General features: G+C 31.0%; 1 protein-coding gene across 1 annotated transcript; it reads right to left on the bottom strand.

Annotated features, from left to right (window-relative positions):
• Positions 1–14360: 14360 nt before the first annotated feature.
• On the bottom strand, positions 14361–15146 carry TRIADDRAFT_26100 (uncharacterized protein; the record flags this gene model as incomplete). The annotated part of the gene is made up of 2 exons (XM_002112571.1): positions 14361–14600; positions 14961–15146. Coding segments are annotated over 2 exons (426 nt in total), but the record flags the coding sequence as incomplete, so codon positions are not given.
• Between the last annotated feature and the right edge of the window lie 450 nt (positions 15147–15596).

Genomic DNA, 15596 nt, shown 5'->3' with positions numbered 1-15596 from the left:
GTATGGCCTCTGATATCACGAGCTTCGATGTCTGCTCCCTAGGTATAGGGATAAAATGGACGAGAATTAATAACGATTGCATAAGAATTTGGCACTATCTGAAAAATTTTTATTAACTAATGTACCTGTTGAATCATAAGTTCAGTTAAAGAAATATTATTACTCAAAGCTGCATAGTGTAAGCAAGTTCTTTCTTCGTTGTCTTTTGAGTTAACTTTAGCACCTTTCTTCATGAGATACCCGGCAAATTCGCAGTTACCATTTTTGGCCGCAACGTGCAGCGGTGTTAATAGTTCATACTAGTATAAAATACGCAATCAGGTAATTATTAAATCTACAGTATGTCATTGCTGCAATTAAAATTTTGCCTTATAAATAAATTTTATGCGCTAATGAACCAAATGATACAGTCTTATGAAGATGCATATACTGTACATATGTTATATATATATATAATTCAAAATAATCAAAACAATTATGACGAGATATCATCACTGTAATCAAAATTGTGCCTTATTGATAAATTCCATGCGTTCATTAGCCATATCATAACGTACTATTTTATGGAGGTGTATGTAATATGAGATAATTAAAAATTTTTGACTAGATGTTATTACTGAAATCAGAATTTTGCCTTATTAGTCAATTCCATGCGCAATTAACTGTATGATACTATCTTACAGCAATGTATGCTATGTAATATTGTCAAAAATTTTTTACCTTGACGTTATTTATCATTGCAATTAAAATTTTGCCATGCAAATTAATTCTATTCGCTAATTAGCTATGTGATATTATGTACAATATAAGATAATCAAAAATATTTAACTAGAGTCATAAAAAAAATTACGTAAAGTTGATTCAATTTACAGTTTGAGCTTCAATTTCCGCACCGTACTTTAAGCAAGCTTCCGCTGCCTAATCGATTAAGTGGATATTATTTCAATAATACAGTGATTTTAGTTAGATTTAATTTATATTGCAGTATATCTACATCGTTTCAAGCGTCAATAAGCAAAAGTATACTATATATTTGTATACTTACAACAACGGAACCGACATCGGCTGCTATATGAAGAGCCGTACCTCCCTCATTATTAGATATTGCTACATAGTCTTTGAGTCCTTTAACTTTAGCTGCAAATGAATAGTTTGAAAGGTCAATTCCGTACTTAATAATTAATTTACAGCAGATGATTAGTAGAGTATTTTCATAACACGTATGAATAAATTCAATGTACCGCATTGTAGAAGATCCTCCAAAATAGCTGTGTCCTTGTGTTCAGCAGCAAAATGAGAGGGTAATCGACCGTTAACGTTCTTTTTTATTATACTTGCTCCATATTTTAGCTGCATGACGAATAGTATATGAAAAATCGGGATATTTAGGGATGGCTAATAATTTTGAGATAATACTGGCTGTATTTTAAATTCAATCATTTACTGAATCAAAGTTAGGCTTACTAAAATATTAATCATCGCTTTATTATTATATAAAGCTGCAAAATGGATAGGATAGTAAGACTCGTTATCAGGATGGTTAATAATCTTTTCAGTAATATTCAGTCTTTCAGTTTCTCTTAAAATAATCTGGTTGAGATACGAATTTCGATTGGATTAATTTAAATGTATATAAAACAGTATAAGAAGAGTTATATATTGCTTCAATAGTGATTTCAACTGTAGTCTAAATAGGCGAAATAATACCTTGTGCAGATTTGTGATCTAGTAACTGCAATTAAATTAAGTAGCGTACTTGAGATTATGATATGGTAATACCTCCGCAACCCCATCACTTCCATATTTACAGCAATAATGCAAAGGACTATTTTTCGTTTTAGAATTAACATGAACTGTTGCACCAAACCGAATTAGACTTTGAGCTGCCTCCGTACAATTATGCTGGGCAGCAACATGGAGAGGCGCAATACTATCTTTGCCGCCCTTACTGTTAACATCTAAATAATCAACAGTTTTTGTGTAAAGTAATAAAGTTGAACCAGACAAGATTAAAGGTATAAAAAGGTTAATAAGCTTACTGTTTTTGATAAATCTGTTTCTGTAACAATAATATATGCCATCGAATATGACAAATTACCTGCACCGAAATCGATCAAGCAACCAATAACATCGGATCGATTATATCTTGCAGCATAATGCATAAATGTGAATAAATTCTCTTTATCGAGTGAGTTGATTTTATCATGATAATAGTTAAGAGTAACTAGATTCCGTATTTCTTCCAGTGAGCCTTTTTTGATAGCCTGTTAATTTCGGCAAATTAGTATAAATTAGTATAGCAAATGCATAACTTTTGTAATTCATAATAGCTTGAATTATGACCCAAGATTGTACGAAAGTAGTTTAAATTGTACGCTAGAGTGCAAGATTGTATTAAGTGTCTATTCGTGGAAGACTTTTACTGTTCGTATTTGTAAAATAACTTAGTATTGTGATTGTAGACTATTAGCCATCTTTAGTATGATGTAGGGTAGTGTCTTTTCTATATTTATGTTATAATATATTTACTAGCCCATAATTATAGACTGTAAGGATAGACTCTATGCTAGAGTTCAGATGACTATATACAGTAAGGTCTTGAGCTACTAATAAGGTTCGAGGTAGAAATAGAATTGTAAATCATATATTAGGATATGCTTAGTTCATTGTACTCTGATTGGTAGGAATGATGTCTACAAAAATGCTGTAATCATTTCTATATGGAATTAATGATAGTTCGCTATAAAATATTGTGACTAATAATAAGCTGAATATGTGTAGAATATGGTAGAATACTGCTATGCTGATTTACTGATTATAGCTGTGAAGGCTATGGAGAGTATAAAAGCCGGAGGCATTATATTATCTTGGTTGTTCTTTTTAGAAGTCTTTCAGTAGTTGCATTCGGCTAGAGTAGAGCTGTGTAGCTAGTCTTTGCATAGATCTAATAAAGTTCTAATTTTCTACTACTTTGAAATTTTCGTGATCGGATTTTATCACATTTGGCGCTCCGAGAATTTAATTTAGAAGCGCGAAAGAAAATTTAGATATGATCTTGCGACTTAATTGGCAAAGTTGATTGTATTTGTAGGAAAATAAATCATTGTGTAACGAACTTTACGTAATCATAAATATTGCTATAATAATTTAGATAGTCCCGAGATAGTCCGACAGTCCTTGGTAGAGGATAGGCGAACCTAACTTATGTAATAAAGTGAAATTCACAAGAAACTGTAGTCCTTGTTATATTTTTAAGAAGATATTTTATCACTTTGCGAAGCCTATAAATGATAGTGTAATCAGAAAATTTAGAGTAGAAAGTAAAATAAGATTCTTTTGATGAACTTGTTGAATTTTAAAGGCCTTCGGGGTCGAACTGTAGTAAGTTAAAACGTTCTTCTTTTTGTTAGGTTGTTTGTTTGTTAACAGTTTTAGTTCTGTCGCTTTTTTTATTTCGTTATTTATAAATACCTAGAATTAAGTATTTGGAAGGTGGTTTGATTAGACTCTCCCACGTTTCTCAATAAATTGTTGATTGGTTGTTTCCCCAATTTTATTTGGTGTCAAAGTTTTATTAAATGGACCAGAGTGCAAAGAAAGTAAAATCAAAGTTTGTTAGAAATTTAGTAGCTTGGTTTCTATACATTTCATTTCACTACACTATTATTTTGGACTAATGCAAATATAGATCAGTTACTTCAAAACAATACGAGTCATAGACCGTATAAACTCTCTAAATAACTATTATAATATTATGATGGAGATCAAAACGAATCAATTAATGAAATGGATAGAGCTACTATAATCAAAGCCCATCTGTTCATTCCATTGATATTCTAATTGGATCGATGTTTTCGTATCAGTAATTAGAATATAACATTAATTATAGCGTAATAATTAATTTTATATTTTAATCTGTTTAGTAGAGTCATGAATATTGACTTATTTTTAGCTTGGATTAGAGTTAATAAATCGAAAGTAAGCCCTACGATAAGAACAATTATAAATTCAAGTTTTAGTTAAATTTATTAATTAACGATACATTACTGGTTTTACAGTAGGGAAAAAATTTATGAACCAACTTTTACTAATCTGCTATCTAGGTGTTATAACGAAACTGAATTATATCCATTAATCAGATTTTCATCGAGCAGCACTGTGTGAATACTGGAGATCGAATATCTTCATTCTGACGATATCAAGGAGCATTTAAAGCTTAATCAATCAGTGGAAGCCTACTCGTGTGGCTTTGCATAAGTCTAATGTTATTGTACTTAACTGAGAATCTAATATAACGTTTTATTCTGCTTAAGCATTCATCATAAAAGGAAATCTTACAACGTTAACTTTTCAATAAAGTCTTTTATAAATCTCTAAAAGGTCACGATTTCCCGTAACTGTGGTAATGACAGGGCAATCAATTATGCCAGTTCTTAGGTGGGATAGGGGAAAAGGAAAGTGTAGAATGATCTATTTCTTAAAACCAGAGATTACTGAATACAATTCTTAGTTTGCTATAGCGTATTAATATAGGTGGAGAAATGTATATCGAATTACGCCATTAAAATAGTCAGAGAAGGATTTATTACTACGTACTAAAGTATTATTCGTAAAAATATTGCTGTGATTCTTTTTGAACTCCAGCTATAAGCTACTAATTTTGATTTAATAGAAATTAGATGGATTATCAAAATAGGAAAATTGTAACTATTATTATGACAAAGTACTAACGTAAGCTGACTGAGGATACCAATGCAATGGGTGTCAATCTTAATATTTGATAGAATAGCTTTAATATTGAGTGGCCGGCTAAGTAATTGTAGGATTAGTGTCACGATCAATAACTAAATCAGTTTTTTCGGGCTGTGTTATATTTTATTAAACCATTATAAATTACGGTAATGATTAAATTAATAAACTTAGAAATACGATTTGATTGTAATCATGTTGATCGGTTACATCCACTGTTTTACTTGAATATCGTTTCCCTCTATACATACCCTGGGGTAATTATCTCCTCTGAAGAATGTTTTAATTTAAATATTATTTCTGACCTAGATATAGGCATATTTTAAAAAATGGAAATGGAAATAGTAGGAAAGTTTAGATCTTGTCAGATCAAAATTAATTGACATTTTACTCCTTTACGATAATATTTGTAGCTCTTCATCACAGTGTATATGAACGCGACCGTATGCGAAATCGGTCATTTTGCAAACTGAACGTTCATATATATAGTCAAAGGTATCTCTCAAAGAGTACATTACACTGTACAATTATAACGAATAGTTTATGATGATGGATAATATTCACGTTTGAAACATGACGTTCTTAGCTACGGTACATTTAAATGATAAGTAATCCTTCTACGCCATAGTTTGATTAACAGCACAAATAGGTTATTATTCTTAATTTTCTATCATCAATACATCTTTGCTCTACGATAATATTAAAATCAATAAATAACTCACGATAAATGCATTTCTAACCTGATATAAATCCCGTGCTTTAGTATTCGCTACAGTAAAACCGAGGCTAACTAATGAATTATTAACTGTGCAGTCAGTTACTGATTTCGGTTTATTCGGCTGTTCGTTTGCGTTAGTCAACATAGTGTTGATACCATTTTCGACCGTCGAAGAGCGATTTATGTTTTTCTTTGATCCCCAACTGAGAAATTTCCACTTACCACTAAATCGGACGCCATTGCTGTTCGGGTGGTCATCACTCTTATGATCAAAGGCTTGTATTTTAGACCTGTTCTTCATAATTAATCTTTTCTTTATCTATAGTGTAATTGTGCCAATTTTGATTTTTTAATTTAAGGGCGTTATAAAGTTAAGAATAGTTTACAATTCATCCAAATCAATCCTGGATTTTGAAAGTGAGTCTATTTTTTCAGGTTCCTAATTTATTAGTCGGAATAGGTCTAGCAGTGTCTAATTGCTTCAGGTTTCAATCTATTTGTCAATTATTTTTTTATCGATGGAAAAGAGAGTAAACATATGGATAAGACCGCAATGGATATATCGCAAATCATACTTTCCGATACTACTTAATAGCATCACCCATAGAAAAAAGATCTTCGAGTTAATTCAACATATGAATTATGACGTAACGAAAAACAAAGCGACGTAGCCATTGTATGAATAAAATATTAATTAGTTGCTGTATCCCTAATTAAACCTTCAGAGACTAATATACTGTACGATATACTATAGTCTATAGAATTAAGAAACACAGCTTGTATTTAATTGATAAAATTATAGCAATCAGTGATTATTCATCCAAAATCGCACTATGATTTCAATGTTTCTGTATCATTCTATTGATTATGGCAGGTTTAACTTGTGAAATAATCATAAACTGTAATTTCCGTAACATAAACAGCTATACAGTTAATCTTGGATTGTTTACAAAGAATAACGTCTGACTATTACTTATTTATTACGAGATACAATTTTTTTACTTTTATTTGAATGTATCATTCTTTCTTATTCTCTCTTGTTGCTTATGCAGAAGTTAGCCGAAATTGTAACCGTCTTTATTTTATATAGAAGAATAAACAGTTAAGCGCTTTAAAAAGTTCAAATCTAACAATGAACTGCCTTGTCGACAAAAACGAACATCAGCAGAATTAAATATGATTTGATTATCCATAATAACAAGGCATACCTCCTTGGCTAGAATTACTACGACGATAAGCAATAAAGAAAGCATTTATGCAAATTTTTATTAGAGTTCTATGGAAACAGCAATGTGATAGTTGGGTTTTAAGCCCTAAATTACCATTTACCATTACTTTATCAAATACATCGACTTTTCTACGTCACATAATACTTTACTTCATATCATCTTTAAACTATTACGCTTTCAACATATACTAAGACTGTAATTATCTAAAATCACTACAGAATTAATGCACCTGATATACCAGATTGCTCTGTAGTATATGTAATATAGGAAATTAATAATCATGATATCAATTATTACAAAGATCCAATGTATTATCTCTATAGTATATCCAATTGTGCTACATAAAGTCAACTAAAAGTATTGGATATTCTTCGATCGGCTTATTAATAAAGCATATGATAACTTTAACATAATTAGCTTATATCTACGCGTTTAACTTTTCTACCTTAATAAAATAATAAATGACATGAGATTTCTATGTCATCTACGGTTATAGAATACATTTATAGATTATTAACTACCGGTAATTACCCACTTAAGTAGTTAATCGTTTACGATAATGCCTGGTTACATTTAAAAGATTAAATAATAGCATACCTAGATCGATTCACTCAAAAGGTAACTTATGAAATACATGAGACATACCATAAAGTAGATATGTAAATTTAATATAGCCTAATAATATAATGTTATCCCTTCTATAGCTCTGATACAATGCGACTGCAACTTCATGAATATAAAAATTATGTCTAATACTCGGTGTAGCTGTAGTAGTGACGACTAGCTATAAAGTAGCATATCACGTAAATTTGTATCTATAATTAAAAAATTAATGAAGTCCTTAGAATCAGGTATTCTCTATTAACAGCGTTGTAACGACTTTGACGAAGTATACCTGGACTAATACTCGATTAATCTTAAGGAACTGACTATTATTATGCTTGAATCATTCCATTTAAACGTGCAGGCTGATGATAAAACTAAAATAGAACTAGCTTGAGATCTTACAGATGATTAACTTATACTTATGGAATCTAAGAATATATTAAGAAAGAAACCCTCTTCTTGTAAGGACACATATATCGATTAAGTTTGTAAGTATTGGTAGCTCAAACATTCGAAGTATCTTGGTAATTCTTATTTTTCAGCTTGTTACTTATTATAGATATTTGTAAGAAGATATCGGATCGAAAGTCAATAAACTTATCTGTGAGATCCTTGATGCTGTAATCGCAATATAAAATTCCAATTACAAGACAATTATAGCAACAGTTTCATATACAATAAAATTTTGTATTAATATTTAAATGTATTTGATAGGTGGCATTAGGTATAGCTCATTTTTTATAGTATCTAAAGCTGTAGTAGAAGAAACTATTTTACTTACTCTAAGTGCTGATGCCTTAACTCTCGAAATATGCTGATATTCGTACAACTTTCTTCCGTATCCTTCGTAGAAGCATGCAGCGTAGTGCCTGCAATTAACCTTTCCCATAAAAGCTAGAAAAGTGATGCAATATACCGTGTTTAAAGTCAACGGTCATATAAGCAGTGGTAGCTTTCACAGTAAAAAGCAAGATATATGCTACAATTAATATCATCAACCTTTTCTCTTAGTCTCATCTTCTGATGTTTTCGTATTACAAATGCTGGTTGATATGCATATTCTTGCAAGCGTTTTGGCATATAGCATGTTTTAAAGGTGCTAATGTAAGAGAGATCCGTTTTAATTAAACTAGTATCAGCATTTGATCTGACTTCATTTATATCTCCTACAGCCAAGCCGACCTTAACAACAGTAATATAAATTGTTACAATAATAAAATGGAAAAAATGGCAATGAAATATAATAGAAAATAGCTTAATGTTCGTATACCAATAAATTAGCAAAGGCAATATTGATAACTATAACAAAGAGGAGAATAATGATCAAGGCTAAACCAGAGTACTGTAGTTGATTGGTATCATATAAATGCTGGAATGTTTCGCGGTAACTGATATCTCCAACCATCATGGTTAGAACACGTATAAAGGCATACCTTAATTCGCTAAACTCTGGCTGTAAGGGAAAATAAATTTTAATAGAAGATGCTACGCTAATAAAGGGAAATTTTACCGCTACTTACCAGTTGTCTTAAAACCATATAGCATACAGTAGCAAAAGCAATTAAGAATAAAATAATAACCAGTGAAGCTCTAATAATTGTCTTCATAATGGCGAGAAACATGGTCAAATATAATCCGATACCGAAGGCTCTGTTGGCGTAATCAAAAAACATAAAGTTCTTTTAGTTGCTACTAAAATAGCTGTATTTATATAAGATTGGTTATAGTTTATTATTACTACATATATTTGATTAGTTATATAATATATTCTTTAAAAGAAGAATTTAACTGCAGATTAACATTGAATGACTGAAATTAGCAACTAAAACTAATAATTTTATAAGCACAGTGGATTAACGTCAGCATATATCATATTATTAACTTAAAGACTCATCTAAGAATTCCAACACAACTAGTTGAAGTTGCTAATTATAATCAGCCGAGTAATGTACTAATATATCGTACACTAGCGTTCATTAGGTATGGTAAATTCGGCGTTAGGTAGACACCGCACTAGTTAGTGGGATAATCGATTTCAATTTATCTGTATCAGCTTCACTATACTTAAACATGGATAAAAATTCTACTGAATATCATACGAATTTAATTTTTCCGTAAAAGCTCAGGTCTTAATAGTTCTAAATTAAGTGAAATTATTAAGCTACTCAATTTTACGAAGATTGTCTCTCTCATAAAATAGCGTTTCAATTAAATTTCTAATAAAAATCAGAGTAAATTGCTATGGAAAATGGGCAATAATATATTTCATAATTCAAGAATAAAATGCAATTCCAATATTGTGCGTTGGTAACAGTGTTTCGCAAAGATGTTGTTCCTGTGGGTGTCATCCTTAAAAGTTCTCTCATCATCAGTTTATATAACCTGAACAACTGGGACCTAGCGTATGCGTTAGCAAATTGGGAAGGTTGTCAGGAAATAAGTAACTGTAAATGAATAGTTAAATAAGACTACATGTCATGTGTGTGTCACGGTGCACGGTTACCAAATAAGTAGCTGTTAATTAATGAATGGTCAAATAAGGCTATAAGTCGTATATGATAGCTTGTAGGTATCTAAGGATGAGAAAATCTATGTACATATTTAGTAATGTATTATAGTGATAACGCTAACTTAATTCTCACTGGTTAACACTGGAATTCATGGTAGAGATCTATTTAAGCGCGTGTGTTTGTAGAATGAATCAGTATTTGCTCAAGAATGGTACACGACTCGTATCGTGAAGAATAGTGTAATATCTTCACTTGTCTGTAGAGTTCAACCAAGAAATTGAGTTCTCGCATATCACTAACATAGAAAGTGGAGTTACTGGGAGAAGTAACCCAAGTTATTATAGTTACACAAGAGATTCTTTACTTCGCTAATTTACGTTTCCTTTGTCACAAGAGAGAATTGTGACAAAGGTACATTCATATCACAGTAAATCAATTAATAGAAGGTAATATAATAAGAAATCATAACTTTTCATGTTTAGTAATGACTTTAAATTTGAAATTTTTGTAATCGCAAGTCTTTAAATTCCCCAATTCTTTATAAACTTATAAATTAATCGATGATGAAGATTAAAAATGTCCTAACTTAAGTAGAATTCTCTACTATATCTTACCTTTTCAACCGTGCCAGAAAGTTTATAATAGAAAGGAACACGATCAGTGCTCCTAACTGCACTTTAAAATTTGTTGTTGGTCGTTGAAATGGAATGCAATAGAATAGGGCTATTAATTCGATTCCATTTTCTAATATAAAAGTTGTAATTTGCGCAATAACTTTTCTCGGCTAAAATAAAGAATATGAGATTAGAATTGTCATTTGTATTATTATCATAGTAAATTATATTACGCATAGCAATATTTGAAGTAATTCAAATATCTATTAAGGTCAAATTGTAATGAAATGCTATCGCATATGATAGGTATATCAAATATATATTTATACACTAACCTTGAGGAGTAATTTGATTAAATTGATGAAGGTATTAAATATCACAGCAGAAAAGGTGATAATGTTTCTTGTATAAACTGCTTCCGAATACTGGTTATCGTCGAATAACATTTTTATCCAATATGTACGGATATAAACCAAATTGTAAATATAAGGATTTGTAATTATTAACATGATCTTATTAGCGACATCTATTACGATTAGAGCTAAAAAAAAATATTGACGAAAATTAGTTAACTATCGAATATTATACTTGTGTTACTGCTACCGTTCGGGCAGCGCTATTTCCAGTTTGATTACGTAGAGCCTCGTAATAATCACTTATATTTAAGCCAACAGGTATGCAAATAGTCAACAGCAATACAAGATTGATAAAACATCCTCCGTAATAGAAATATCGCAGTATTGATCTCCTAAATTAATGGATTATCAGATAGTCAGAAATATAATAAAAGAAAACTTATGCTGATGAGATCCTGAAGATAATTCTAGAAAGGGCCATATCGATAGATTTAACCCCATCGCTAATACCATTTATGATATCGATAAGCCCAAATGAGCGGGTGTTTCATTAATTTTATTCTATTATAGGAGAGAATGCTCTGCAAAGAAGGATATTAAGAATACAGTATTTATAAAATTAGACTATCCATATAGCAATTAAACGTACAAATTACACGTTGCTCTAGTAATTAAGTATCCCATAACTGCTTATTAAATATTCATACCGAAGCTGCCAAAAAATCATTCCCAGGATCTTTATATCTAATTTGGCATGGTGGGGTTTCTAAATAACTAAAGTTGAAAACAATCTGAAGACAGATTGGATAAAATGAGTGAGATCATTTATCAAATCTCTGGTGATTAAATTCAGGTCTATGGCGAATATAACTTTTAGAATACACTTTACTGCACATTGTGAGAGTATTACTCTATAAAAATTTATCCATAGCTTTCTAAATTTAGTTATCTAGGATTTTGTATTAATATAATATTTAAGATTGCCGCTCTTTAAACGAAATTAACCAACCTGTGCTTCGTTATAATCTCCAATGTCACCCGTATACGTTATGCATCGGTCCATTACAGCCTGCAATAGGTTAGACAGTATTGCGATTTAGAACACTATTTTGTTAAGAACTACAATCTTTTATCACTAAATATCCACGGATTTTGTATTATGATGGATTCGAACATATCTAAACGTTTAAGCTATCTATTATTTTCTATTTATTGAAGTGCAAGTATATACAACAGAATCTATAATGCAATAGACTAGACAGTACTATGACTTAGAATGTAAGTTATATTTAGGAACTATAAATATCAGTACTATCACAAAATATCTTTAGATTCTAGATTGTGATGTAATCAGTACATATCTCATCGTTATGTTTAAAGTACAAGTGCATAGAGAGAATTTATAATACAATAGTACTGCTAATAAAATTTAATAAATATCTGTTATGCTTTTGCCGATATTATTTCGTATGGAATCGATGTACTTCACCAGAAATTGTTCTGCTTCTATTACTTCACATGTGTATGTACAGTATTAAATGAACCTGTCGCAATTTATACTTACACTGGCAACAATAGGGAGTTTCTCAATAAGTCTCTTCATTGGCGTGTGTCCATCAAATTCTCTATTTTCTAGAGCTTTTTCCCAACTACAAGTGCAATTAATTAAGATTTTGGGATAAATATTTCGATAACTATATTCTGACTACACCAGCTATAGTAAATTCAGAAAACGATGGGGCCAAGAAGGAAAATTGTTGGTGAAAGAATAACCGCAAATTTAGAAACTTACAATTTACTGCGGATAATTTGTAATCCAATTTCGGTTCGATCATTTTCGATTGCTAAATCTAAACAATTTAGACCCTGACTATTGATCGCTGTTGGCTTGGCGCCATTTGCTAACAATATTTTGACTACTTCTTGATGCCCATTAGCTGATGCTAAGTGCAGGGGAGTATTCTTTCAGATTAAAAAATAATTATATTTGGAGTTTCAGTTATTTTAAACGGCATATATAAATTTAAAAGGGTCAGAAAATATGCTGTAAAGACAAGTTCAATTTTAGATCATTTTCATAGTTGTAAAAGAAATTCTCTAGATTCTCATACACGCAAGTTTAGCAATTCGGCTAATGTAAATATCTTCATTTGCGTTGTCATATGCATATGCTCATATTGTATTTCTACAATAAAATGTATTTGCTATATATCGAAATTAGTAACAAGGAAATAAGTATAGCTATTATACAGAAACTAAAGACTGAGTCTGCTGTCAGATTTGTCCTCTCAGACATCTTCCCACAGTACGACTCTAATATTGACGATCTCTTTTAATCAGGAGCAACGGAAACACTAGAAGTCACTTCTTAGACAAACTAAACCTAAACCTTATTGAAAAAGTAGTCAGTTTTATAATCACTTTGCATAAACATTATTTTCGTTACGTACACAATATTGTAAGACTATGCAGTTATCTATCTATATAAGTAGGAATAAAGACATTGATAAAGTTTTTTTCAACAAATACCAAGTACGTTATCTGATGAAAATAAGATCACTATTAGTTATTAAAAATCACTTCGTGACAGTAAGATATCTCTTATAACGTAGCAGAAAATTAATATGAAAGAATGATCTTATTCTATACATAACTAAAACATAGAAAGATTTAAATTAAATGTCTATGTCACAAACTTATGTTGCGAACTACTACACTAAACTAATAGATTACTTATGCTTTGCTCCACTACACCTGGAGATCTACTGTATGGTAGTTCTTTACTACTTTCGGTCACAGGGATAAGACTGTTCTAAAAGATTAGTATAGCTTTTATTAGTAGAGAAGCCGAGTGCCTTCTCGTACACGAACTGATAAAGAACTCAGGAACTGAGCATTCGCTCGTCCTTTTATACCATTCCACTAAATTTATGGTGCACACATAGTAACTTGACAATATAAGATTTACATTATTTGTATAAGAGGACAAGCCTTAATAAACTATATAGTTTACTATAGATACAAGCACGTAAACAACTTTAATTAGCAATAACTAATAAATATCAAGTTAGACCCTTGAGGCTCTGCACGATAATCACGCGTTCGTAGCGGGTGCTAACGTGTCGCCATTATTAATATCTATATAGGCTCTACTAATTAATTGCAAAATACAATTATGCCTTTTGTTGTCTGGCAATCTAGACATTATTAATATTCTTAATTTCAATTATTACTTACCGATATGATCCATTAGCTAAATACTAACAAAATCTATTTAATTAGCGAGTACGGTGCTTTGCTCCTTAACAGTCTATTGAAACTATTCTAATATGTTGGGAATGTGCTAAGAGTACTTACATTAAAGCGATCTAACACGCAAACTTTAGCATTTTTATCGATCAACAATTGGACCGCTGCTGTAAATCCACCTTTAGCAGCATAGTGCAAAGGATAATAGGAATAGATGTCTCTAACAATTTATCAAAAATCTTCGTTATCTGAAATCTACTAAAAGTGTTATCGGTCAAAATCATTAGCTAAGATCAATCTGGTAATCTATAATTTCAATTGACAAACTTTTACTTGCTATTAATGTCAGCACCATTCCTAATCATATTATGAACAACACGGTTATGGCCATATTTAGCGGCAATATGGATAGGCTTTTGACCAAATGCATTTCTAATATTAATATCTTTTGCTTTGGTGGCTTGTAAAATTAGTTTAACAGTATCGCGATGATTGCCTTTGGCTGCTATGTGCAAAAGCGTATTTCCTTCTTCGTCTACAGTGTCCAAAGAAGTACCATTTTCATATAACTGATACAATGTCTGCAAGGTATTAGTTTAATATAAGAAGACGAATTCAAGCGTACAAAAATGATGTCTAATGTATGGATTGTGGCTACGATGATGACTAATATCTTAATGGTTAGATCATATATATTACATAGGAATGGATATCGAGTTCGATTATCATAAAACTTACTGTAATAGTTCCTTTCATAGCTGCGATGTGCGATGGAATGATACCTTCGTTGTCAGGCTGATTTACCAATTCTTTCCCTCCATTCTATTTATAACCATAATGGTTTTGAAGTATTATAAACGTAAAGAATATTTGCAACTAAATTCTATAGTCAAGTGGATTCAATACAGCCATTAGCTTACTTTCAAGACCGCTAATATGTTGCTAACATCACTTTTCTCAGCTAAATAATGCATACAGTGTCGACCATTAGAGTCTGTAGTTGCAATATCGGCGCCTAATTCGAGTAATTTCTTAATGACAGGTGTATATCCATTGATAACTGCTAAAAGTAATGGCGTTTGGCCTCTGTTATCGCGAGCTTCGATATCTGCTCCCTAAATATTGAGTCAAAATGGACTAGAATTAATGGCGATCGTATAACGATTTAACACTAACTGAAGAAATTTCATTAACGACTGTACCTGGTGGATTAAAAGTTCGGTTAAAGAAATATTATTGCTCAAAGCTGCGTAATGTAAGGAAGTTCTTCCGTCATTGTCTTTTGAGTTAACTTTGGCGCCTTTGCTGATGAGATACTCGGCAAATTCGCAGTTGCCATTTACAGCCGCAATGTGCAAAGGTGTTAATAGTTCATGCTGGTAGAATAAACGAGCAAGTAAAAATCTGATGTGTTATCATTGTAGTCGAAATTTTTATCTTATGAGTAAATTCCATACTCCAATCAAATATACAGTATAATACTATCTTTTACCAATAGATCTGATTTAAGATAATTGTTCAAATTTTTAACTAGTTACATAATTAAAATAAATAATTACGTAAAA

The sequence above is a fragment of the Trichoplax adhaerens genome, genomic scaffold (genome assembly GCF_000150275.1).
Source record: "Trichoplax adhaerens TRIADscaffold_5 genomic scaffold, whole genome shotgun sequence".
NCBI classification, from domain to species: domain Eukaryota; kingdom Metazoa; phylum Placozoa; class Uniplacotomia; order Trichoplacea; family Trichoplacidae; genus Trichoplax; species Trichoplax adhaerens.
Note: the sequence above shows the minus strand (reverse complement) of the source record. Positions and strands in the feature narration are given on the sequence as shown.